Consider the following 25,953-nt stretch of genomic DNA (forward strand, 5'->3'; position numbering starts at 1 on the left):
CCATGCTGCGGTTTGTTATTTGTTTGATTTATTTAATGTTTTGGCTAAATTTTAAGATGATCTGGATTGAAACTGGATGGAAATTTTGTAGTTTGTACAGTCACAAAGCTCAGAAGGACAGGTTGGAACCATGTACAGCAATTGGTTTCATATTTAATATGCAGAAGATGTTTTGGGGTTGAGGGTTTGATCCCAGGGTAGTCCTCACTGGATGGAGTTTGCATGTTTTACTGAGAACATGCAAACTCCACACAGGTGGATGTGACCAGGATTTGAACCCAGGACCCCAGAGCTGTGAGGCCGAAAGGCAGAAAGCCAAAAAAAAAAAAACAACAACAACAAAAACAAAAACACGTGCTCCCATTAAACTTAATTAACAACAACAAAACATTACACTACATAGCCTCCTCTGAGGTTTGGAATTAATTATTTGTATGAATTTGGATAATTTTGGTTTTGGTAGAATAGTAGAGTTTTAGTTCTCAAGCTAATGTCAATCTTTATTTCACAGATAAGAAGAGATTCCTGCCTCCTTACCTTGAAGTAGACAAAGGTTTTGGGGATTTGAAATCAACTTTATCCACAACCTCCATCTACCCAACGTATCTTAAAATCTTTTTATTTCAGCTTTTATATCGTTGATGTGGGAAATTATACTTTACAGGGCTTTTCCACAGCTATTTACTGGTTCATTTAGAACCGTTTGAGCTTTTCTTCAATAATCAAACTCAGGAATGAATGAGATTATTGGTATAAAAGAAAAAAAATGCTTGAATCTTCTGTGGAGGTATAAAATGCATATCTATTGTGTTATCCACAAGGGTCTCCCATTTCAAAGTAGATGACATTTCACATATTGGCTTAGTATTACTACCACTTTGGGTCATGGTGGTCGGGATATTTGTTTCCTTCCAAAGTTTGCCTCATTTCTTTTAGTTGTTATTGTCAGCAGAGGTGAAGATGTTATATCCAGCAGTATAACTCCTTTTTGTGACTGCCTTGTAATACATTTTTATCATTTACAGCTCAAAAATAACATTGCTATATTGGTCTGTCACTAAATCTTCTTGTTTCCGATGAGCTATTGGAGAAAGCAATATCACATATGTCTATTCATGCAATGTTTGACCAATAACATTAACTCATCGGCTGCTATTGACGGCCAATGCCGTTCAATCTCAATGTATTAGTAAAATATGATCACTTCGTGCCAGCCTTTCTAGTTAAAGTGCATGAGTTAAGTGGGTAAAATTCATTTGCATTTTTTTTATATAATCTTCCCATAATGCTCAATATGAACCACACAGCAATATTTATCCTTTGGATGACGCAAACCTACTTTCCCCAGGATCAATGTGCACATTTATTGCATGTGCAATATAAACTGTTGGTTTCTGTTTTTGCAATAATTAGCCCAAACCTTCTTTTTTGTTTAAGCCATGCACTTAAATATGAAAGGGAATTTAGTATTACTTACTATTTGCAATTAAAATGTATTTTTTTTCTTCAGACATGATTATAACCATATGTCTCTCCAACAATTCCACCGACCCACCTCGCAATTGTACCTTGCCCTGCCTCGTGCCACCTAATAATTCAACCGCGACCGTGCTTTACCTCTCAGCTGGTCTGAGAATACCGCGACCTTTCATTGCAAAGCTCCCCCATGCATCAAGATCATTGGCACAGCTTAGGGATTTGTCCGAAGATCGGTCGTAGGGAAGCAGCTTGCATAATGCTGGAACTGGAGCGATGTTTAAAAGAGCCCCGGGGGCTTGACAGCAAAGGCATTTTCTCTCAATTAGATTGATTCCAAAGCCGGTGGGCTTAACCTCCACAGAAACACAATTTGCCATCTTTGGCCGAGGATGTCTGAAGCAATCTGACACGTCGTGTTTTCGGACAATTCCACTTAGCATGCGTATACCACACATGCATATTTGCATGGAGAAAGTGAAAGATTTGATGCATTTATTTATAAGAATAAACCCCACGAGGTAAACCAGATTGTTTTGAGGATTGTCTTCCAAGCATAAACAACAAAAGCAAAACAGCAATCAGTTTTATGAGGAAAGGGATGTTTGCATACAAAGTTTTTAAAGAAAAAAATATTTTAAATGTGTTCCAGTCCAATTACAATTGGGTTGCTGTGAGATGTGCTTCAGGGTATGTTTTTAAACAACCATAGTCTAACTTTTGGTGGAATAATTTTTGTAGCGTTTAACATACAGATGTTAGTTAGTGCTATTAACTGACTAAAATGGATCTGATGATGAGCATGCTTGTTAGAGACAATTCTTAAAAAACGGTCCTAATCAAAAGCCAAAGGCAAACAAAGTGTTCCAAATACATAAAGATTGAATATTTAAAACAACTTTGTACATTTTATCCATCATAAAACAGCAGCTAGGTCAATTTGAGTGTTTTTTTTTTTATTTGGAAATGTAAAAAGAAAAAAAAACTACATGTTTTTATGGCAAAAACGAAATCTGCGAACCAACTGTTCAATAGAGTTCTCCATGGTGTGTTTGTATCTGTGTGTGTATGTGTTAGTGTGTGTGGTCACTACTTTGTAATTGAGGGCGAAGAGCATAAATAGGGGGGTCAATGGCTGCCATTGATGGTGATAGACGTCAATCCATTTAAACTGAGGAAGAATTAGCGAATGACTAAATGTTCATTCACTGCCAGTCCTTTCACTTCAACTGAATTAGATTCTATTTGTGATAAGTGCATTTAAATTCACTGCATACGGATGAAAAGAGTCATATGATTGGACATTTATCATTGTCAATAACACTGAAAGAAATATTTTTTTTATAAGTAGAATATCATCTGCTATGATTTGAAAATGGCCTTCTAAAAACTTTGAGTTGCATGTTACAAAAATGGATGTCAACAGAACCTTGTCCTATTACTAGACAGGTTGGCACTAATTTCTTGTCTCTTAAAACCGTCATTTCCAACTTATAGTTTAATAGGGGGAAAGGACTCAGACGATAAACCCTACATTACGTCAAAAGGGCAGACAAATAAATCCCTGCGATTCAGGCAGATGCGTAAAAAATGAAAGAAATGAAAGCCCCATGAAAGACCTTGATGTCACAATTGCCGTTTGAAAGGTGACAGGCCTTTTAGTAGAATTCTTCCCCTGCCTGATGCACATTGAGTGCAGCGTTGTGTGAACGCGACTGACGAACCTTGATCGCATCATCCCATTTCATAATCATGCCGAACTCACACTAACAGTTTTCTTAAAAGTAGGCTTAGGGAGAAAGTGTGCAGAACTCCAAATAAGTGGTTACTCGTGTCAAAATGCAAACTGATGTGCAATTGTACTAAATTACTGGCATTTAGGCAATATATGTCCAATCAATTTGAGCTGAAAGGGCTGACAGCGGATGAATGGGGAAAAATACATTAAAAATGGGAAGTATACATTGTTAGTCTAGCATATGTATGTATGTTTATATATGTATATACTATATGTATATATACATATGTATGTATGTTTATATATGTATATACTATATGTATATATACATATGTATGTATGTTTATATATGTATATACTATATGTATATATACATATGTATGTATGTTTATATGTGTATAAACATATGTATATACCATATGTATATATACATATGTATATACAATATGTATATATACATATGTATATACAATATGTATATACATGTATGTATGTGTGTATGTATGTTACTATATGTATATACAATTTTTCACTGAAAAGTAAAGTAAAAAAGAAAAATCCATTATTGGACTTCTATCCTCGTTAACCTCTTCACCTCGGAATAACCTAAAAGGTACTACTTTTAAGAAAATCTATTTAACTGCATCAACAAAGTATCCGTGGCCATTTATGCCGATGATATACTAATACTAGTCCTGGTCTACTTAAAATGTGTCTAATTAACACAATTTACACTTATTGCGACACACTGCTTGGAGAGTAATTGCTACATCCATTATTGGTGCATTGAGCTGACAAGGTGCATATTTCTGACGGAAATAAAATCAATGATGGCCTTAATAAGGGTTCTGTTCACGGGTACGGTCTGGAGAGAGCATTGTGTCCCAAGTCAAAACTAGCATCAATAGAAAAGAGCTTTTGCCAGCAATTTATAAGTGTTCTCCAGAATCGAATAGGGAACTCAAGATTGTTACTTACAATAGATAAGGCGCCCTAATGTATTTTAAATTCACAATGGGGTGTTCACATTAGGACAACCATAGAAGCTTATTTCATTGGGGTAAAAGGACATTGATGGTAATAAATGTCTAATCGTGTATCTCTTTTTTTATGTTCCGCTTTCAATTTATCAGTTGGACTATTCATGTTAATCTTGGGGCATATAGATCACTTTTTTAAGGTTTATGGATTTATGGTAAGAGTCTAACGGCATAGAAATAATGTGTGGGCTGTGCTATGCGCCGAAAAAGTAGGGAAAAATACATTAAATGCAGAGCTTTGCAATGCATTTCCACAATTGGTGAAAGTCACATAGTCACATATATATATATATACACTTTTATTTTGCAGATGTAGTAATATAGAATCTAAGAAATTATTGACTAAGATATAAGAAGGTTGGATAACATAAAATCAAAAGGGTCAGAATTTTGGAGTCAGGCTCATTAATAACACCTTCCAATGGGTGAATAAGTAGAAGCAGCAGGTGTATAATCGAGTATGAGTGGGACATGACATGCATACATGAGAGTATTAGTGAGTAGGTGATGTGAATACAAACTCAACACCATTTTGAGTCGTTTATGCTTTTAAAGCCGCTCACGTTACATTAACAGCACATTGTAAGATCTACTCTATAAAAATACATTCAGTGTGACCTCGAAAATGAACATGACAGTTACATTTGTAGGTGCTTAACCTTAATCCTTGCTCCATTCTGGTTGTATTTTCCATTTCCATATCCACACAACAGGATCCCTTACTGCAATTAAAATGCTCACTTTCTAAAATGACCTTGGCGGATTTGACTTTGATGACTCTTTCTCCATTGTCTAAACCTTTGCACTATTGCAATCTATAAATAGATGGCAGCTTAAATAGGATTTTCTCCCTAAGGGGTGGCAATAATCCACTTTGTAACGTCAGCTAACATGACAAGCAAATTTCTCAATTTTCTCTAAGTGCCAAAGTCGATATTTTGCTTAGGTTAGCATTTTGTAAACTGAAAAGTATTTAATCGGTATTAATACTTAAAAAGTAGCTTCAAAGGGTTTCATTTCATTTCCATAGTCGGCTATTATTGACTTAAATATTCCTTTTTTCTTTCAGTTTTTAGCCTCTGATTGCACTTCCATCGACCACTGGATCGGCCCCGAGTCTGAAAACAGAGCAAACATGATGATAACTTCCAACTTCGAGGCTGAAGACGACCATTCAAGTGAGTAAACACCGAAGTTCTTTTCTTTTCATGAACTAAAGCTATTTGGATTAGGGTTTTTGATTAAAGGAATTTAGGTGACCACTTATAGCATGAATATTAAAGCCATACACCTAATGCCCTTCAATTTTCAAAAATCTCTCAAATCACCTGGTTTTTGTGTACATGGAGAATTAACTTGGCTAAGTGAGATAGTAAAACAACGTAAAGGCAAAATGTGTGCTTTTGTACTGTGCATGTCTTTGGATTTAATGACAAAAATGGGTTGTTTTGCCACCAGTGAAAAGATAGCCAAAGGATTAGATTGCTCCAGTAAACATCTTTACTGCTTATCATTATAATAACTAACAAAAGTTTGTGCTTTGATGAATGGGGCTGTTTGTACATGAAAATTACGCGTCTGCTCGTTTATAGCTGAACACGACTTGTCCTTGACCCTAACGCAGCCTTTGGTTAATCTAGTTAAAGTATTGGCAGATGATACGAGTGCTCTCTTCAGGCTTTCATTATTAAATACACACACTTCTTATCTGTGTACAAACGGTATTGCAGCAAAGTGCAAAAAATAAGCCTTTAGAGAAAATTCAAAATAAATGCTAAAGAAACAGCAGATGTAAACATGAACTTGAGGCTTTTAGATATTCTTGGCTAGAATTTTGTTGTTGTTGTTGTTTTAATGCAAAGTTTTCAACCAGCAACTTTGCTTTACTATGCCAAGAAACATAAAATCCAGAACTTGTTATATAGGTTGTTTTTTTTTATTTTATACTTCCAAATTCTAGAGTTTCTCTTTAATTGTTTGGCTAGTTCGGAAGTACTGTTGCAATTGATATGCACCAGCAGTTCTTTTGTTTTATGCATAAGTTAGTAAGGTGTTGTTACTGAACTAAATTTGCACTGAAAATTGCTTCATCCTTCTCCTCGGGAGGTGCACTTATTCATTCAGTTACTTTTCTGGTCCTTTTAGAGCACTGTTGCAAATGGTCTGTACCAGGATTTTTTTTCTTATTGAATATTGCATAGTTTATAAAAATACCGTATTATTAAAATACACTGAAAACCTCATATTTCTAAGAATGGAAAATAGTTTGATTTCCCTTAACTGAATTAATCACCTCAAATACAGTTGAAACATGACTTGGAAAATGAATTTGTTCCAGAAGTGGTTTTAAAACTTTTTTGGGGGGGGAATTAGAGACATAGTTTACATTAAATTAGCACAATTAGTTCCACATTCTTAAATCAAACATCCTCAACCCTTTTATAATGATAAAACTATACCAACTTTCTACTACAAGTATGCATGAAAATGGATGTACGTCTCCAAAAGAGAAACAAAATTAATTTTAGGCTATTCAAATGAATACAAATTATAAAAAACAATGGGGTAGAATTGTGAATGGCAGCTGAGTAAACATACGTACATGACACTCAAACTCTGCTGGTGGCAGCTATCCTTTTTCTAGATGTCTTAAAATGTACTCTTGTGTAGTTTTTCTGCAAAAAAAAATCGTCAGCAATGCAAGTAAATAAAATACGCTACTTTCCAATCGATCAATTTAACTTTTCTTCTTCCGTAACCGCCACCACGCTTTCTGCCTCATCCCAGAGTAGCACCTTAACACCAGCCAGCAGTGACATACTGAAGCAAGCATAGAAGAGAAAAACACGTCATCCATCATAAATGCTCCAGGCAAGAAAAGCTGAGCTTACCGTTGCGTTCATTTCTCGCTAGAACCCCCCCACTTCTTCCTCCCACCATCCATTCTTCTTACAAACATTTTTGTCCTATTCCCATGGCTGAGTTCTAACTCTTTCTTAAATCCCTGAACTCTAACCTCAATCATTTTTTTTCTTTGAACCTATCTCCTCCACTGTCCTTCTACTTCTTACTGTCCCAGAATGCCAATTACATATATCTTCAAAAAATTAAGAAATCACAGCGCTGTTGCTACAATGTGACAAATTTTATTGTATTGCTTTATTATAGCATAAATATCACTTGAAATAGAAGCATTTTGTGAAGAATTGGTAATAAGTGTCAGTTTCTCAGTTCGGGAACAAACACAATATGAATCTGGTAATGGATGAGGCTATTTAAACCAGAGCGACATAGTACTACCCAAAGTAGTCTCAAGTGTGAAGTGCTGTGTAAACTTAAATCATGTGGAATGGGTAAAGTTGACAACCACTAGCATTCTGATAGTCTTGTGTGTTTCGAGAAGGTGCAACTAGATTCTATTCTGGCCTTTTTACACCATTTTTCTTTCACATTTTTCCCTGTTTTTTCGTTTTGTCATTTTTTTTGGAACTGCAAACCTCTCAGTTCAAATAAATTGGACATCAATCACTATCAGGCAGCCAATGAGTTAACTCTAACAGCCTGAGCTTGAGATTTAAATCTGAGCACAGTGAGGCCGCATCAATATATTGTTTGGGCAAATTGCTTCACCCGGGGTGAAACTGTGGATGTTTATTTGCAACACAGTCACTATCAAATCAACATTTTTTTGGCCTGGAGCAATATTCCATTGTCTGAGGCGTCAATTTGGTAAATCTGTAAATTTAATGGGAAATAATCTTTGGTCTTTTAGTATTACACTATTCAAAAGGTTTCCTGGAAAATAGAATATAAGAAGCCAAATAAAATAATGTAATAGTAAGAGCGAAATATATCTTAGACACTACACTGGAAGCTTCTGAAATAATGACTCTGGGAAAATCACTGCCCCTTTTTTTCCCCAGCAGTGAACAGTTTAATCACATTTTTTTCATATCATGGGGGTAAGTATTAGAAGGAAGGCACATAGCGAGAGGAAAATGTCTCAAGGACAAAAGCCTGATGCATGCTTTGCACTGTGATGACTGGAGATACCGCCTATCTCCTGGATATCTTTTATTGCTTTTATATTTGCCCTGGTCCTTGAGTTCCTTATGAATTGAAATTTGTTTCCTTGAAGCACATTTCTACTGACATTGAAGAAAAGAAGCGGCTGACACAAAAAGGATGCTGCTACTGTTGCTCTCTAAAGGCTTTTGGGGGCCATCAAAGCTACCTTTGCCGCAGTTGTTCCCGGCCATTCTGCTCCATATAATGCAGGTATATTCAATAAATCTTTCCCTTTTTATAGATACTAGTTTGCAGTTTGAATACAGCGACTAGGTTTTGTATGTTTTTAACCAAAAAAATGAGGAGAATTAACAATTTGAGTCTATTTAACTCTTTCAGTGATATCGTCTGGCACTTTTTCAGATTTTTGTTGTGACTCAAAACTATGCTCACGTTAAGGAGATGTTCAATCTATTTGACAGGGAGAACTGACAGTGAATGAACGTTGTATTTTCGGGCTTATCCACATGAAGGAGTTGAATTTCCGGTTTGTAAGCAAAACGGAAATGTGGCTTTTTTCATCTAAATGCGGCACTCTGAAGCAGATTGACCAGCGGCTTGAGTGGTTAGGGTTAGGGTTGGCCCCACAGCTCGGGGGTCTTGGGTTCGAATCCTGTTTGGAGTTTGCATGCATGGGTTTTCTCTGAGTACTCTGGTTTCTTCCCACATTCCAAAAACATGCATGGTAGGCTGAATGGACACTCTAAATTGTGATAGGCTTGCCACCAATTCTGGGTGTCCCCCGCCTCTGACCCGTAGTCTAATGGTATAGGCTCCAGCACCCCCTGCGACTCTAGTGAGTGTAAAGCACTTCATAAAATAAATGCATGATTGTTTATGAATTGAACCCTAACAAATATCATTTAAGTTAAATCTGTTCAAAAGGCATTTTGTATTTATATTCATTGGCTATGCTTCCATTTTTCAAAAGAATCTTTATGTCAATTGACCAAGGTCATAATGACAAATCCATCTCCTAGCAATACGACATTATTATTCTGTTAAACGACCAGGCCAGGTGATATGCTGTCACGCTGACAAAAATCATTTTCCTCTGATGTGATGATGAGTATGGCAAAGCCTTTCAAAATGATGAGTCCCCTAAGCCCCCTTCCACATAGCATCTTCTTCAACTTACTGGAGCCGAATGCACAGCAGTTTTCATTGGCGCCGATGATTTAGCGTGTCTACTCGCTCGGCAGGTGCATACTTTACGACTTTGTGTAGGCTCATAATTCAAGAAAAGCATAATTATAGTCAATATACAGCCAGTGCTATGAAGCCATCCTTCTATAGTTTTACTCGCAGTGAATGATTAACTCTTTAATTGCCATTGACGATGATGGACGTCCAATTATGTGCCTTTTTGCATTGTAATTTTTTTCATTAATGAAATTTTAATGAGTTTATCACTAGTAGAGGTTTAATCCATTTGAACAGTTCAAATGGATTGGACGCTGATTGGCATGAATAGTCGGCAATACGTTTTTTTCCCCAACTAAAACCTACACCTTGTGATCTCTCATATCCCATTTTTGTTTGTGCTTCTAGGACTTGGACATATTTTTCTGTCTTTTGCAGTTATGTAGTATAAAAATGTTGACTTGTTGGGCTCGTGCTTGTCAAAATATTTATTTTTGCGTGTACTTTTCATATTTAAATATCTACAGTTTTCATTTGCTCCCATTTCTTACAGTTCAAATCGACCTGATGTGACGAGCACATTTAAATGAACAGCAGCTGGATGAAAAGAGTCATGTGACTGGACATTGACAATAGGTGAGGTATCCTTGACTTCTCTGGCATTTGCATTGTGTGTACTTGTGATAAAGGCATCCATAGCACAGACAGCCATAACAACCTGGTTTTCTTTTTATTATCTTCCAACAAAAACATAGTTTGGACAAATTATTTTTGAAAATTATCTGCATAGATACATACTAGTATTTTGACAGTTTCAATAAGGTGATAATTTTATAAAATGTTATTATGGTGATTAAACTGATGGTAGATAATGGGCCATTGCTTTTTTTTTAACATCTCATATTAACTTAGATGACTTTAGGCTTCTTTTCCTGCTCATCTTATTTAGGTTAATAGCACATTTGGGAGTGTGTTCATTATTAAAGGGTCTTTTTACGCTGGTACAAAGATGAAGTTAGTCGAAGGAAGATGAAGCTGACAGATGGGAGAAATGGCCGACGTAAACTGAGACTGATCTGACAGGGGCGTTGTTAATGCAAGTGACCAGATGACGGACTGTGTCGTGCAGGCAGACGCTCTTATAGAAAGCCACTGGAGCAAAAGACAAAGACTGACAGACCCAACATGGACTGACAGATGAATGAGGGCAGCTTGAACAGAAAACTCATCCTCCAAACTTATGGGCAAAACTTGCATTTAATTACATGAATGTGATCTCATTGGCTGTCTTTGACTACAATAGACGTCTAGTTCATTTTAACTGGAAGGGAAAGCAGATAATTAATCTTAGTCTATCTATCTTTGTTGATTAAAAATCAGTTTTTACCTGGATTCCATATAAATGTAAATTAATGATTAAAAAAAACATTAATAAGGAATTCCCAGACTGACATGACAAGTTTTCAGTCCAACAATATTTTAAGAAAACAGCATGACTGAGTTGTTTTTTAACAACTTATAGATGTATTAATTAAAATGCCATCTTCCCAATGCATACCTTTTTTAAATCTGCCCTTACATGTTCAATAGGATTTAGATCAGTGCATTGAGATAGCCACTATGACTCATTTGGGCTAAATTTACAAAACAACATTCCACCTAATGTTCAAAAGCTTACAGTTTTTGTTCTCTAGCAAAGATGTTTAGTATACGTTCATCAGAAATCTACAAGGTCAAGTAAAGACCACGGCAAGCAATGAAAGGGAAAAATAATCTTTGTTTTGAAACATGTATATACACCAAATGCTCAGTAACTAAAAGTCCTCAGCCCTGACCTTGGAACAGGCGGAAGTGTGTTCACTCGGCATGCAAAGAATAATAAACTAGTTGTTGTAGAGGATGGATGGTGTATATTCCCCCCGCCAGGGGCTTATTACCTCAATGCAGACTGAAGCTATACTCTTCTGAGTGTTAGTCATTCAAACGGCAGCAGCAGCAACAACAACAACAGCAAAAAAACAGTAAATCAATTTATTCTTGCTATGCTTTGACTTTGTCTGTAATGACATTCTGACATGAGTTGAAGTTATTTGTTTTGAAAGAGAGATGCATGATTTAAAATCTAATGGCAGTCTGCTGTAAATTATTACTGCCAAAATTGTCTCTGATGGGAATAAGGATGGATGAGGATTTAGAGGATGGGTGTCCAAAGCGGGTCCACAAAGGGCCGAGAAGGGTGCAGGTTTTCATTAGAACTGATGAAGACATATTTTCACCAATCTGTTGTCTTAAAAGTAAATATAAGTCATGTGTTGCCTGGTTGAGCAGAAAGCTTGTTGGTTAAAATGTCTGTGCTCGATCTAGTGGAATTAAAACTAATGTGGTATTTTTTGGAATAGTTTGGAAACCCCTTGTTTTAGAGCATATTTTGTTGTTTTTTTTATTTTATTTTAAAACGGAGAAAATAGTATTGTACTATAAATGGTAAAGAACCATGCACCTTAACAATGAGTCACTCGGTTCTAAATTATACATCAATGTTTGCCATAACATTTTCGATTAAGGCAAAAATGATTTTTCCCCCTATAAATTCGCCCAATTATTTAAAATCCTTAAACAGCCATAAACCCTATATTTTTAAAATGCTACTTGTCCTCCTTTATTTGTCAAATCAACACATAGAAACACATATAAGATAAAATTGTCCAATCAAAACATGAACAAAATCAAGGCCTACAAATGGCAGCCAAATATTGGCAAAAATCATATAATTGAAATTGGGAGTAGATAAATGTTTATTTGGTTATTATTTATGTGGCAAAAAAATGGCAAACAAGTTCAAAGATTGGCCTTTCAAATGTTAGCCTCTATATTGTTTTTGTTATAATTGCATAAATATTGTCACTCTGCTTACTGGAGACTTGAATATTCTCAGTTTATGAAATTGGACATTTCAAATGAAAATAAAAAGCCCCAGAGATGAAGTAGGCAAAAAAATGATGAATACGTTATAGACATTGACTAGCGATACTGCGGGAAAGAGATTAGGAGATAATAGGTGAATTGTCTGTAGTTCAGTTTGTCATTAAATCCTTCCACTGGGGGTCAACTTCTGGGGCCATCGACCTAATCGGTAATGACGACACATAGTAGAAGGCTGGACCGCATCCAGATGAAAGTGCTTGTCAAATTACCCGCAGATCATCGATCCGCCATCGATTCACACTCTGGCCGAGATAGAAGAGTGGGAACGGGTGCTGAATGGCATCCTGTTCAACAGGTTAAGGCAGTTGCAAATTCTTGGAAATGAGGCTAAATAGGGTCTGGAAATGCTTTGAAGCAAAACATGTGACCTCACAGCTGAGTTTACAAGTAAAATACGTACTTGTATGTTGATTCTCAGTCATCAAGACCAGGGTAATCCGTAAGGTTGAATCAAGGCCACATAACTGAGGTTTTGGGTCATCGATCCTGACACATTTGTGCATGAATGTTTTGATTCAAATTGGATGGTTGCAACATGAATGAAAAAAAATATTGGTTATTGAATGGTCAACATTGTCTACCCTAACAACATACTGTGGAAAATCAAATTTCAAAAATACATGTTGAAGATACACTGCAAAAAAATGTATAACTTCTAAAGAAAAACACATCCATCTATATATGGCACTGTTAATTTACCTTAATTATTTCATTTTATTTCCTAACTAATATGTTACTTTTTAAAATACACTCAAACGGCTCAACAGCTAAATGACAACCATGTAATTTTAAGTGTGTACTTCATTTTTATAGGAAAATGCAGATTTGTGAGTAACTCACCTATTTGCATGAAATAAGAATTAAACAAACATCTTATATTGATTTTGTTGCAGCATTACTGCACCAGAAAAGTTTCATCAAACTATAAATAAAACAAATACACAAAAAAATAGAATAGCTCTAAAATGAAAGCAAATAACAGCTCATAAATGCACTACTGCACATTATTATCCGGTGTGCCTTAAATATGGGAGAATAAAGTAATATAGTATGATAAATAAAGTACTTATATGCAAAAAAGTAACTTGTTTTTTTAGGGAATAAAGACTTGGAATAGGTGCCTTGGTGCAAATCCATCCTACTGAAACGTAGTCCTTTGAGAAGTATTTAACGTAAATGAAGGATTTAGTATCAAATATATACCATATAATGGTTGTTTTGCAGATTTCCGTTTAAGTCGAAAGGCAGAAACAAGGAAGCCAGACGTACTGTAAGCACTCCCATATGCTTGCACACAGTTGGATGTGTGATCCAGATTTTTTTTTAAAAAAGAAGGGAGTGAAGCATATGTGATCAACACAACTCGAGTCGCAATTCCTTTGGGCTGCAGATTTGGCTGGCAGGAAACACAATGCAACATGTCAGAAGAGAGGCTATTTAATCATGGCAAGACGCTTTTGTCTGGCATTAAAGTGTGCTGTGTTCTATTTGTGAAGGTGGGATCGCTTTTGCTACAGGTATGACTGATGATTAATGGTTGGCGGGCCCAGCAACTGAACAATGAGCCACTGATTGTGAACCTTGAATCAAACTGCTGATGCCAATCAGCTAATGGATGTGTTCAATTCATCGGGCATTCTTTTTTTTAAAGGATCGCTGCGATCATATCGCTCATACTATATGAGGCCAGTGGTTAGAAAGGAGTCAGATCTGGGGCTAAGGCCATAAGGAAAGTGACTCAAATCTGCATTTTTACAAAGGCAATTGTGAGTTTCTTTAAATACATCTCTTAATAAGGAACTTTTGTTAAAAAGTGAGACCTAGAAAATCTACTTTTGAAAATTATTAGCTGTTTTTTTCATGATTTTGTCAATCCATTTGATCAATACATATGGATTGTACGATCATTCTTGTCAATGGCAGATATTGAGTAAAAAAGACTGAAACCAGTTGTTGAGAACTAGCCCTCTTCTTTTCTTAGTTTGAAATATTTGGTTTTGTTTTAGGTTAAATGCAATAATAATGGGGAATCGTTATCGGTGTTGTGAATTCTCATCACAATGTGACATTTACTTTCCGTTATATTGCATGGATACATTTTTTTTTATATACTCATGTATTACCCATGTATTTTCTTGGTTAACTACTACATAGACGGTGCCTTACCATGTGATGTCAAGGTCACACGTGATTGTCCCCGCCACCATTGACAAAAGACGCGAGACGTGTCATTGAATTGTGAATGCCAGATGCAAATTCCATTGTTATTCTAAACATACATATTTAGTGCGAGCTATTATGCTATTATACTTCATGCAAACTAACAACATTAGTTAAACATTGCTTTCTGTTTTGCATTCAGTTTGGGGAAAAAACTGACAAATATTACCAAATGTATACCATTACGTATAACAATATGCCTTTGCCTTATTTGATTAGAACGTAATATCCAGCCAAACCTAGTGCATCCCATCATATAAGTAAACTAGAGCACTTTAATTCTAATAGATTTAAAGTTAAAATAGCCAATATCAGTTGCATATGTTACCATGGTCATGTTTTTTTTTTTTCTGGTCATGTTCAGGTACAAAAAAGTGAAATTTGTAGAAAGCTGATGTTTACCACAACTTTGCATAATTCATTTATCAAATACATACATATTGAGAAAATGTTTCAGGCCTTAGAGGATGGTGTTAGGCCATAAGAATGACTTGAAAATGACTTTAACTTTGCAATAACTAAATGTGGGAGGTATCTTCAATCATGACTTCAATTTTGAAAACTCAGAATAGTTTTAAATGAAAGGGGGGGCTTATTTTCACTCATTTGTTTAGTTGATAATTAAAATAATTGAACATCACATTAAGAAATTGACTTTGACTTCTTAATAGGATTTCTGTTTTTACTTATATTTTCAAAAATGAGCCAATCGAGACTACTTAAAAGTTCTAATTTGCATCCCTCCCATGATCAATTCTAATCCCCAAACAGCAGACAAACCATTGGAGACGATCTAATTCCGAGGCTGCCGTTATATTTCTTTAATTTTTAACCCCCTTTAGCATTCTCACTGCTAATAAAGTGTCAATAAAAAACACTTTCAGCATGATTCATTGCTCCTCCGGAGACTTGCTTTGACGATACACGGCGACAGCCACTGTGCTAAACAAGTCTCCATCGGGGGCAGTGTGAGAGTGTCTCTAAAATGAGCATACATACTCCGAGGCAGGACCATCACCACACCATCTGTCGTTACTCCACGGGAACATAACCAGCATCATTTATTGCACATATGATTACTGGTTGGCATCTTTTTTTTTCTCTTTCAAATAAGCCATCTGCTCAGGAGAGGTGAGAAGGGATTTGTGAAACGGAAGAACATATTGATTCTTTAAAAAAAAAAAATGTAAAAGACGGTCATCCTTTTCTTAGTCTTTGGCGGTGCTTGAATTGCAAACGTGTTAATTCAGAGGCTGATATCAGCAGCATCATAACTCATTATGATAAACACTGATAGTGTTTGTACTCCCTGTGGAGAATCAAAGCCCTTATGAGCTTTTACAGTCTGTTTGGGAAATGTAAAGTCACCTGAATATGGGTGTTGTACTTCATACTAGTGTCATATAATCTAGTTTTAAGAATATAAGATTGTAAAGACCTGAAGACAATATATGGAAAATAATAACCATGCATTGATTTTTAGCTAATGGGATTATTACAATTAAATATTAACAGGTCTTAACAAAAAAAATCAATAGGATATTGCTGCAAATTCTGAAAAAAAATAGGAAAATTGACCGGATTGGACATGAGTTGACATGATTATTATAACAGCAATAATGTTAAACTTTTGACAAAGCCATATTATTTCAGATAATGTCATATATCACTTGTCAAAATTGTCAAAGACAATCTACCATCCCAATTATACGACTGCTATTACTAATGATTACAGCAAATTTCCAATTATTCGCCTTATATTTGTGCAATTCATACATTTATGCAATTGGTTACTTTAAATTGAACTCTCTGACTTTTTGTGACAAAGATTGGCAGAGGAATAATTTGAATAGCTCTATCAGTGACATTACCAATCCAGTCAATTTTACTCTCTTATTTTATGCTGCTTCATCTCACAGAAGTGTACTTAATGTGCTGATCCATTAGCTAGCCCCCACATTCCGATGTCTTATTAGCATTTTTGAGATGGCATCTTCAGCCTTGTGCATTATGTATAGCCCACATCTCAGTGATATCCACCCTCTGGGTTCCTTCACTGTATATTCTTTGTATTTTTAATGCTCTCTCCAAGAATCTCATTTTCTCGCCAGGACTCATTTAGGCGTCACGATTCACATTGCACATTCCGGTATGGCTCTAACATCGACTTCGTAAATTGGTACTGTGGCTCCGGGGTTTTGAATTTGATGACTGACTTTGGACTTTTGGGTGATGAGGTGAGGCTAACTTCCTTACCTTTTAAATTATTTTCTTTGGAGCAGGGTTTTTTTTTAAAGAATCGCTGTTCAAGGGTATTCTGTCTAATGATTCAGGGGTTATCTCATCGGTGGATAATGATTACTTTGAATATTGTGTTTTGAAAGTGAAACAATCATTGTGTAGAAACGCAATGGGGAAAGTTTTGCGAGAAAACCCGCTCATAGTAACTTGAGCATCTAACAGTTCTTGTCCTACTTTGTCCTACTCTATTAGTATTCAAGTCACTCGACTTTTTTCTAAGCTCACGGAAGTCATCAATGGGATCTGTTCCTAAATATATGGCTAAAATGATCAATGAACTTGGTGTGATGACCTCTGGTGGATTACAAAAACTATTTTAAATGGAAAAACTTGCAGTCTGGATTCTAACTGTATCTTAACTGCAAATCATTGAACACAATCCACATTGACAGAAGTCCCAGAATACCTACATAATTGGCAGAAATACAACTTGCAAATGCCCCCATTGCCATGTTGAGGGAGTGTAAAATGTCAATTTCCAATAGTAAGATGGCAAATGTGTGATGAAAAGCGTAAAATAACACTTTACATGAATTATAAATGTGAGTTCTTGCAAAATAGTCATTATTTGCCACAAAGGATGCTTATTTGTGTGCCTAATTTTTCATTTAGAAAGCGAGATGGGCATCTTGGTGTTTATTTATTTTTTATTATAGTATATATAGTAATTGCTGCTCAAAAACAACAATACATAGTAATAAATTGACACATTTGGGAATGTTTGTCATTGGTGCACTTGTATACTCAGTTTTCATTGGCCAGTTATGCGTCAATAATGATTGACGAATCCACAAACACAAAAGTAACATCACTCTCCAATTCTGCAGCAAAAAAAAAACGGACATTAAGAGGTCAATAATCTCATCAAAATGCATTATTTTAATTGAAATCCTTATTTTCAAACCATTTTTCAGAACCCATAGCACCACCTGTGTCTCTATATAATGATTGACATGACCACCGACAACTGATCAATTACATGTAGACTGTTTAATAACTAAAAAGAGTTATTGTCAGGTCTAATTTAAAGTGCCCCTATAGTTTTATTCCCCTATTTGTCAAAATGAACAATTACAACAAAGATCAAAATCCACGAGTGATATAGCTAATAACTTGCCATGTAACTCTATGTTTCGGTCTGCCACATCTGCGCCGCTGAGTGACGTGCTAATGAGGTTCACGCGTGCCCTGTCCCATTTCCTCCTATCATCTCACTCAAGACATTTTGACAGCAGGCAATTAGGGGTGAACAAACACAGCGGCAAAGACCCGGGCAGATTTTGGATTGATCTGTTTCCGAGTGTTTGGTAGGGTGAGATTTTGATTGGCAAGCTTGAGGAAATTAAGCTTGGCCCACACAAATTCAAACCCTCATCTTGACTTTTTAGGAGGTTTGAGTCACAAAACCGTTGGGAAATATACAGTTTACTCAATTGGTCAATTTTTCCATGTGGTAAACACAAGGAATTTTAAATTTAATGTAATCATTTAGTTTAAAAGAATCCACAATTTATGTTATCCACTGTAGGTTGAGATGCAGGACTACGATAAGACATCACAATCAACAATTGAGCCAATTGGCAAGTTCCCAAGTGCATCATGAAACTGTGTTCTGTATTCTTGACCCTTTATAAGGCAAGTGACATTTTTGGTTATCACAAACAAAGCATCAAAAGAATCTTTAGCCATAAATACTTATAAAACAATCACATTTTGGGTCACACTATTAATATTGTGGCCTACATAAATCAAATTGTTGTTCCATCTAGACCTAGAGGAATAGAACTTGAGTGTCCTGGGGATGAGCGTGGATTTTTTTTATATATACACATATATAAACATAATTTGTAGTACTAAAAAAAAGTAAATGAAATTAGTGCATTTTCGAGCTTGGTAACCGTCAAAAATCTTTCCAAATCTTACCCTGGTTGCTATGGTCATTTTTTTTTCTGCAGTCACGTGAAACTGCTAACAAAGAGCACTTCTAGCGTTCATCATGCTTCCGTTTAATTACAGTATGACGTTAACGTGCTGAGTGCAGTTCTCTCTCGCCCCTTCTTGATCAAGCCGCACTCAATATCACCTTGGGGATGCGGTGCGAGCGGAGGTGGCTTGTATTGGCTTGATGTACGACTCTCCTGCATGGATTGTGACTGCCTTATCGCTCAATCACTCAGCAAGATGGAGACCCACACTCTGACGGCTGACAGACTATAATGACTCCCCCCGCAGCCCCCTCAATTCCCAACATTCCCTACATAAACCACAAATACACAACCTGGACTTGAGTGCGAGGCCTTCAATGTAATCGAAGTTGTAGCTACTCACTGTATCGTTGCTGCAAAATAAGAATGGCAGAATGGGCCTTCAATTTCACGCATGAATCCTACTCACAGATTCAATGCGGGGGTCTTATACTACACAATATTAACTTGATTAAATTCCCCTACAGATTCTAATTTAAAGCCTCATAGAGTGATCTTCGGACCATTTGTTGTCTTGCATTTATGAATTTGTCTAGATGAGATTTTTTTGGGCAAATCTACTATAGTAATGTATCTGGTATTTTCTAATATGAAAAAAAAAACTAAACTTTTAGCCTCTTTTGTATCTAATCACATTAATGTGTCATCTTATAGTACTGCTTTGTTACCACTAGGTTGAATTGAGGGGAGGAGCTTTATTTATACAAGATGTAGCTTTGTAGGAAGTAAATTTAATCACTTTACTTCCATCTTGTGGTTTCTTTAGGCTATTACAAACATGTATGAGTGGGTGTCAATTACTTTATTCACTGCAGGGGAGTTGCTATACCAAATGAAGAGTGGTGGTTCAGTATACTGCACCATAATGAAAGGAAAGGATTTTGAATATGTAAGCACAGATGGTTCCTAAATTAAGCACATTGAATTTGAATGAATAACCCGAATGAGTTAGAATCTATTTCACTACTAAATCACATCTAAACAGGAGTGTGTAGACCAGTGGTGTCCAAACTATGGCCCGCTACACTGCTGTTGTTTTATGAAAGTTATGAAAATGTCTTGAATGTGGCTTGCAAAATAATCCTCAGTTACCCGTTGTTTCATTTCTCAGATTTAACATGAGATGGTATTATTTTTTTTAAAAGAACTAGTTTATGAAGTAATCAAACTTTCCTAACACTGCTCCTAAAATGTTTTTTTCTCCATTTTTGCGCTGTTTCATATTGTTTAATCGTTTAATAACCAAGTTTTGTTGTTAAAATATTAATCACACTTTTCTTATTTTGATATACTTGATTGAACTCACTCCAGCCAACGATCCTTTGTTTCGAATTTCATTTTCTGATACTGTTTTTGTTTACCAGTTTATTTAACTTATGTTTATCATGTTCTAATCTTTTTACCTTTACCGAGTTTGAGATTTATTACTTTTTCCCCCACTTCCTTTTTGCCCAATGGGTTTATCTTTGACATATCATGTAATTCTTTGCTTACTGAATCTGTTTATCGTTTTAAAAAGAGTAAATTTATCGCATGTCACGGTTATATTTCCAAAAATATACACACACAGGAAAAACATTGTGAATTTTTATCAACTCCCGCCAGGGCTTTTGGCATCTGCCATCTTGATAATCATTTTTTTTTCCATTTCAATCTACTCTTCTCAGATCTTTAGATCTTGAATGAACCGGGAGTCCTTGGACAGTGTAATTGAAGAGTGGCTGCATGACCTTAATTTAAGATCAATATCTCTCCTTATGTTTACCCAGGAGGTCACATGGTGGGCAAAACAGTTGGCGAAGTCGTTATACTTCTGTTGGGGAAAGATTTCATGGAGAGAAAAAAAAGTGCAACAAGTCTACATGGAGTACAAATGTGAGTTCTTCATCTACTATAATCAGACCTTATGCTATGTATTGCTTTTGATACAGTGTCTAGTGCTGCCAATGCAGTTAATAAGTTAAAATAGCAAAATTTCTGAGCTAAAAATTTTCATGTATGGGGAAAATAAGTGCCACATTGACTTTAATAATTTGACAGATGGGCCGGGTCAGGACAAGATACGATACATATAAAAAACTGCATCCGTTAAAAGTACATATGAAACATAAAATGAAAAGAATGACTAAAGTATTAACATAATCATCACTCATCATTAAAGTAAAATGATTAAAGTACAAGGTAAAGTAAAAATGAATGTATTAAGAAATATTAAAATGTAATTTTAAAAAAGAAAGAGAGGCTGTAAAACACAAAAACAAATAAGAGTCAGGATTCATGAGCAGGCATTTCCTTTAATGCATAGAAATCATATTATATCTTTAAAGCCTGCCCTATTTTGCCTGATAATGTCAAAATACCAGCAGTGTCCTTGTTAGTAGGCTCGACAGAAGCAACTGCTGTAAATTCGACAAGTCGTACGTGTCGAAGCTAAGTTATTCATGAGTGTACCCTGTTTTACATTTTAGTCATTCGATACACAGAGATGCTGTGCCAACTTCGTCGAGTGGCTCAACACCACCCATCCGTGAAGGGAGCAGAACCGGCATGTTCATCCCTTGGGGCAACTACCCATTCCCCTGGAGCCAGGGCTCTACTATCAAGGCCCACCTAGGCTCTCCAACCAGCCCCCAGGAAGCATGATTTTTTATTTTTTTGTATTATTTACCTCTTTGGGGTTGACTAAGCCTGCAGACATTTTGAACATATGACTTCAAAAAGTACACACAGCACTGGCATGTCATTTCTTAATACTTAATAAGTATAAGTAAAACAGATAATTTCATTTTAGTGTCGATATCGTCGCAACACAAATTATAAATAGGTTATGAAAAAAATGTCTATCTAAACTTTTTCAGTATCTGTTAGGTTGCACATTTATAAAAAAAAATGTCTGACGATATAGCTGAACTGTTGTAAGAAACATTTTTTCCATCCATTTTTATTTGAACTTAGGATATCTGTCTGCATTCTGTGCTATTCTGAGGTATCCGGCATTTGGGGGGCTAGTGGGGTGAGGCATTTCAAATCCCACCGTTAAATCTCCAACTGATGTCTGCCATTCCCTTTGGACTCCGGTGAGTGGCTGCCCTTCACTGTACGCATGGTTGGATTGGTGTGTTTTGCAGAGATCTCTGTGGTGTGTTTGTTTATATCTGTGTGACGAGGTGTACAGAGGGCCAGACTTTAATCCGTCAGATAACACCCGGAATGACTGCGAGCAGCCCAACAATCTGCTCAGAGCTGACACGGGTTAGCTACTGAGACAGCGGTTGTATTTCACCCGTGGATCTGGAGCGAGACCGACTTTAGTAACCTGCTAAAATAGGGCTCAAAGCTCATAGCAATGATGCGAACTCAAGTTAAAAAGGCCTAAAAGGTCAGCTATCAAGATTTTTTGTTATCCCCTTGACAAGGAGGTGTTAAGTGTCCCAACACAAGTGAGTGGCTTTCTCTTGGGAACATGACCATTAATAAAATGAACATCACAGGGGGGGGAAAAAAACAATGCTTGTTAGTTGAGATGGATTGGACGGCCATAGCCGTCAATGGTATCCAATGAGTCAAAACATGAAAATATGTGCATGTTTAAAATAGACATGAATTATAAACATAACGTACATTTTTCCCCAATTAACATGCTCTATTTAACTAATGGAATTGACAGGATTTCATGTTGGCCCTTGCATAAGTTTGAGAATATTTTCTTAACCACTTCTCCTCACAATGATCGCAGGGGGTGCTGAACCCTATTCCAAGGAAGAAAGCCTAAACTGGTCATTAGCCAAGAGACAAACAACCATTTATATTCCCACTCATACATGGGGGTAATTTAAAATGTTCAACAAGCCTACCCTGCACATTTTTGGGTTGCTTAAAGAAACCACAGTACCCGTAGAAAACCCACACAAGCCCGTATATTTTCTTGAGTGGTTAGCACGTCGGCCTCACAGCTCTGGAGTCGTGGGTTCAAATCCAGGTCGGTGGAGTTCGCATGTTCTGTCTTGGCCTGTGTGGGTTTTCTATGGGTGCTCTGGTCTTTTCCCACATTTCAAAAAATGTGCATTGTAGGCTGATTGGACACACTAAATTACCCCTAGATTTGAGTGTGAGTGTGAATGGTTGTCCATCTACTCATGACCTGTGATTGGCTGGCCCAAAGTCAGTCAGGATAGGCTCCAGCACCCCTGCGACCTTAGCGTGGATAAAGCGGTTCAGAAAATGAATGAATGAATGAATAAAATTAAATAAAAACTGTTGAATTTTACTTGGAAGTTAGCACATCACAAAGTTCTTCTAAATATAAACTTCAGCACAGAACCTAATAAGAACAAATGTTTGTATTAAGTAAAAATGAAATGGGCTAATATGCCAGTAATGCTCTTGAATTGTTCTAATGGAATGAATCTTCCAGGAGGCGCATTGCACACAACTGTGTAAACAGTTTAATCAAGAGCATGTTTGAAGAATTACAGCTGGCGACGGCTCTGTCTGTTCCAATACTTCTTTTCCTTGATTAGAACAGACATCCATCTTTGGTGCTCTTTTTCTTTTTGCCCTTTTCCCACTTTTCACTCCCCCTTTTATCTTGCCCACTTGTCCCAGAGCTAGAAACTAGTAACTATTTGATAACATTTAAATCCAACCACCAGGTAATGTGAAGTTCGCCACCAAATGGAACCATTTTTGCGAGAAAAAAGCCTTACTATTTATTATCATTTATGCATGAAAAAAACCTTATGTTATTCCATTTACTGAACTACATAGTGTCATGATAAGTCTGACGACAGCAGGATTTGAACCCCAGTCTCCCACATGAAAGTCAGGTGAGTTAACCTCTACGTCACAAAGTGGCTTCCCATTTTCTTGTCATTATTGGAAATTCTTGACTACAAATATATAGAAAGAACTGAGGGAAAATATTTCCCAACTGGGATTCGAACCCCAGCCTCCCACATGGGAGTCAGGTGAGTTAACCTCTACACCACAATTTGGTTACACTGCACTCTGTCATTATTGTAAAATGTTGTCTACACAAATATATAGAAATCATTAATGGAAAATATTTCCCAACCAGGATTAGAACCCTAGTCTCCCACATGAAAGTCAAGTGAACAAACCTCTGCGCCACAAATTGGCTACACTTTCCTTTGTCATTATTGGAAATTCTTAACTACAAAAATATAGAAACAACTAAGGGAAAATGTTTCCCAACTGGGAATCGTACTCCAGCCTCCCAAATGGGAGTCAATTGAGTCAGGTAGGTGAGTTAACCTCTACGCCACAAGCTGGCCACATTTTGTCTTGTCATTTTTTGAAAGTCTTGACCGGCACTCATGATTTACTTTCTTGGGCCGCACAAAATGATGCAGCGGGCCAGATTTGGCCCCCGGGCCGTCACTTTGAAACAAAAGTGTGATTGGTTAAATGCTTCAATATGAAAACACACATCTGGAAGCAGTGCAACCAGTGGGAAAGCAATGAAAGGAAGCTATAAGACAATTTGGAATTATTTCATAAGTATTGATGGACAAAATATAATATATGAGTCAGATATTTCTTAGGCCAGTAAAGATGGCCTTGAAGGCCCTTACGGCACACCACTGATAATATGTACTGTTTTACAGCCTCAAGACCACAAAACTCATGCCTATTCTACATCATCTTCCAAACATTGACGATGAGTTGGGAAGACAACCCGCCACTGGGAGCGCTGTAGGCAAGCCATCATCTTTTCCACTTACAACCGGATGTGGTTACGCCTATTGTTGACGTAGAAAATTTAACTAGGCGCATGCGCAATGATCATTCCTTTCCGGAAGTCATTCCAATGCTGATGGTCGGCGTGCACGCCAACGTGGTAAGAAATCAAGCGATTCACTGTCCTAAATGTGTTTTTATTACGCTATCTATATATTTTTCAGCATTCAATTGAGCCTAAAACGCCAGCAAATATCTTAGTTTAATGCCAAGTTTAACAGATCGTCGATAGTTGGAAAAGTTTGGGCTTCTTTTCCCCACTCACTCTGTGCCGTATTGTACTAGTTAGCGTTAGCGACACGATTTGACTTTAAATGTATGTGGTCCGTTTTCTCTCCATTTTTGAATCGTGTAGCAAGACTTTAAATTTAATTTAACAACGCCGATACATCAACCGTCAGTTTTCTGGGTAAATGCTCTTCCTAGAATGGGATCCATAGGCACGATTTAGTTCCAGTTGTGTTGTATGTAATGATAATTTTCATTGCGATGCTAAACACCCTTTCCCGATTTGTAAATGTTCTTTTTTTTTTTTTTTTACAACTAAATATAACTTCTACAAAACTGTTAAGCCAACTTGCTCTTAGCTATTAATGTCAGTCTGTATATTTAATCGTCTTGTCTGGACAAGGAAAAATTGCACTTAGCAATCACTAACTTATGTTCATTCTTTATCTTGATCGTTTATTACATTTATTGAAAGAGTTCTCTATCCTGTAATTGTTTGGTAACCCCCAAATACCTTGGTTAAATGAAGTTTTCCATGTTTAGCATCGTGATAAAACTACCCCCCACCCAAAAAAGTTTTTTTTTTAAAAAACTAAGCCTATCTGTTGAATCTCCAGACTCTATATATGCTAACTTGTGCATCTTATTTCCTGTTTAGCACCAAGAACACTCTTGAGCCTGAGAGATCTTCCTTGCAGGTTGCCCGCTTGAAGATGAATCTTGCATCATATGGGGTCTCTGTACTTCTGAAAATCCAAATTAAATAAAAACCTAAATCGTCATCATGTTTCACTGGCCATTCATTTCCACTGCTCTTTGACTAAATGTTTAAGGTAAGGATTTCAGTTAATGTTGGAGCAGGAATTCAAAGTGTTTATTCCCGCAAGCTTTTTTTTCTAAATGTTATTGTCTAAGTATATATAACTCCTATTCTTTTTCTAATTTTATTTTCTGACTCTATATACCCCCAGCCTTTTTTAAAATTTTCATTTTCTGAGTCAATTCATCA

The 25,953-nt window shown here is 36.5% G+C and overlaps 1 protein-coding gene across 4 annotated transcripts; it reads left to right on the forward strand.

The window, feature by feature from the left end:
- Positions 1–511: 511 nt before the first annotated feature.
- Positions 512–25,726, forward strand: LOC144211054 (uncharacterized). 4 transcript variants are annotated; one of them, XR_013329516.1, is made up of 8 exons: positions 512–602; positions 5,324–5,432; positions 8,393–8,532; positions 10,019–10,101; positions 20,726–20,831; positions 21,425–22,033; positions 24,584–24,816; positions 25,603–25,726. XR_013329516.1 is itself a non-coding variant. In XM_077738060.1 (5 exons), exons 3-5 carry the CDS (start codon positions 8,440–8,442, stop codon positions 21,568–21,570), a joined length of 345 nt encoding a protein of 114 aa, XP_077594186.1. In that variant the 5' UTR covers positions 512–602; positions 5,324–5,432; positions 8,393–8,439; the 3' UTR covers positions 21,571–22,450. The 4 variants fall into 4 exon arrangements, 1 of the variants encoding a protein (XP_077594186.1); XR_013329517.1 differs by having other exon boundaries at positions 21,440–22,033; XR_013329515.1 differs by lacking the exon at positions 10,019–10,101.
- Positions 25,727–25,953: the final 227 nt, after the last annotated feature.

Source organism: Stigmatopora nigra, chromosome 17 (genome assembly GCF_051989575.1).
Source record: "Stigmatopora nigra isolate UIUO_SnigA chromosome 17, RoL_Snig_1.1, whole genome shotgun sequence".
Classification (NCBI taxonomy): Eukaryota; Metazoa; Chordata; class Actinopteri; order Syngnathiformes; family Syngnathidae; genus Stigmatopora; species Stigmatopora nigra.

Coding starts and splice junctions, on each gene's coding strand:
- LOC144211054 (XM_077738060.1), top strand. CDS start 8,440: ATGCTGCTACTGTTGCTCTCTAAAGGCTTTTGGGGGCCATCAAAGCTA. Junction 8,533..20,725: donor TTCTGCTCCATATAATGCAG/GTATATTCAATA, acceptor ATGTTTACCCAG/GAGGTCACATGGTGGGCAAA. Junction 20,832..21,424: donor AGTCTACATGGAGTACAAAT/GTGAGTTCTTCA, acceptor TTTACATTTTAG/TCATTCGATACACAGAGATG.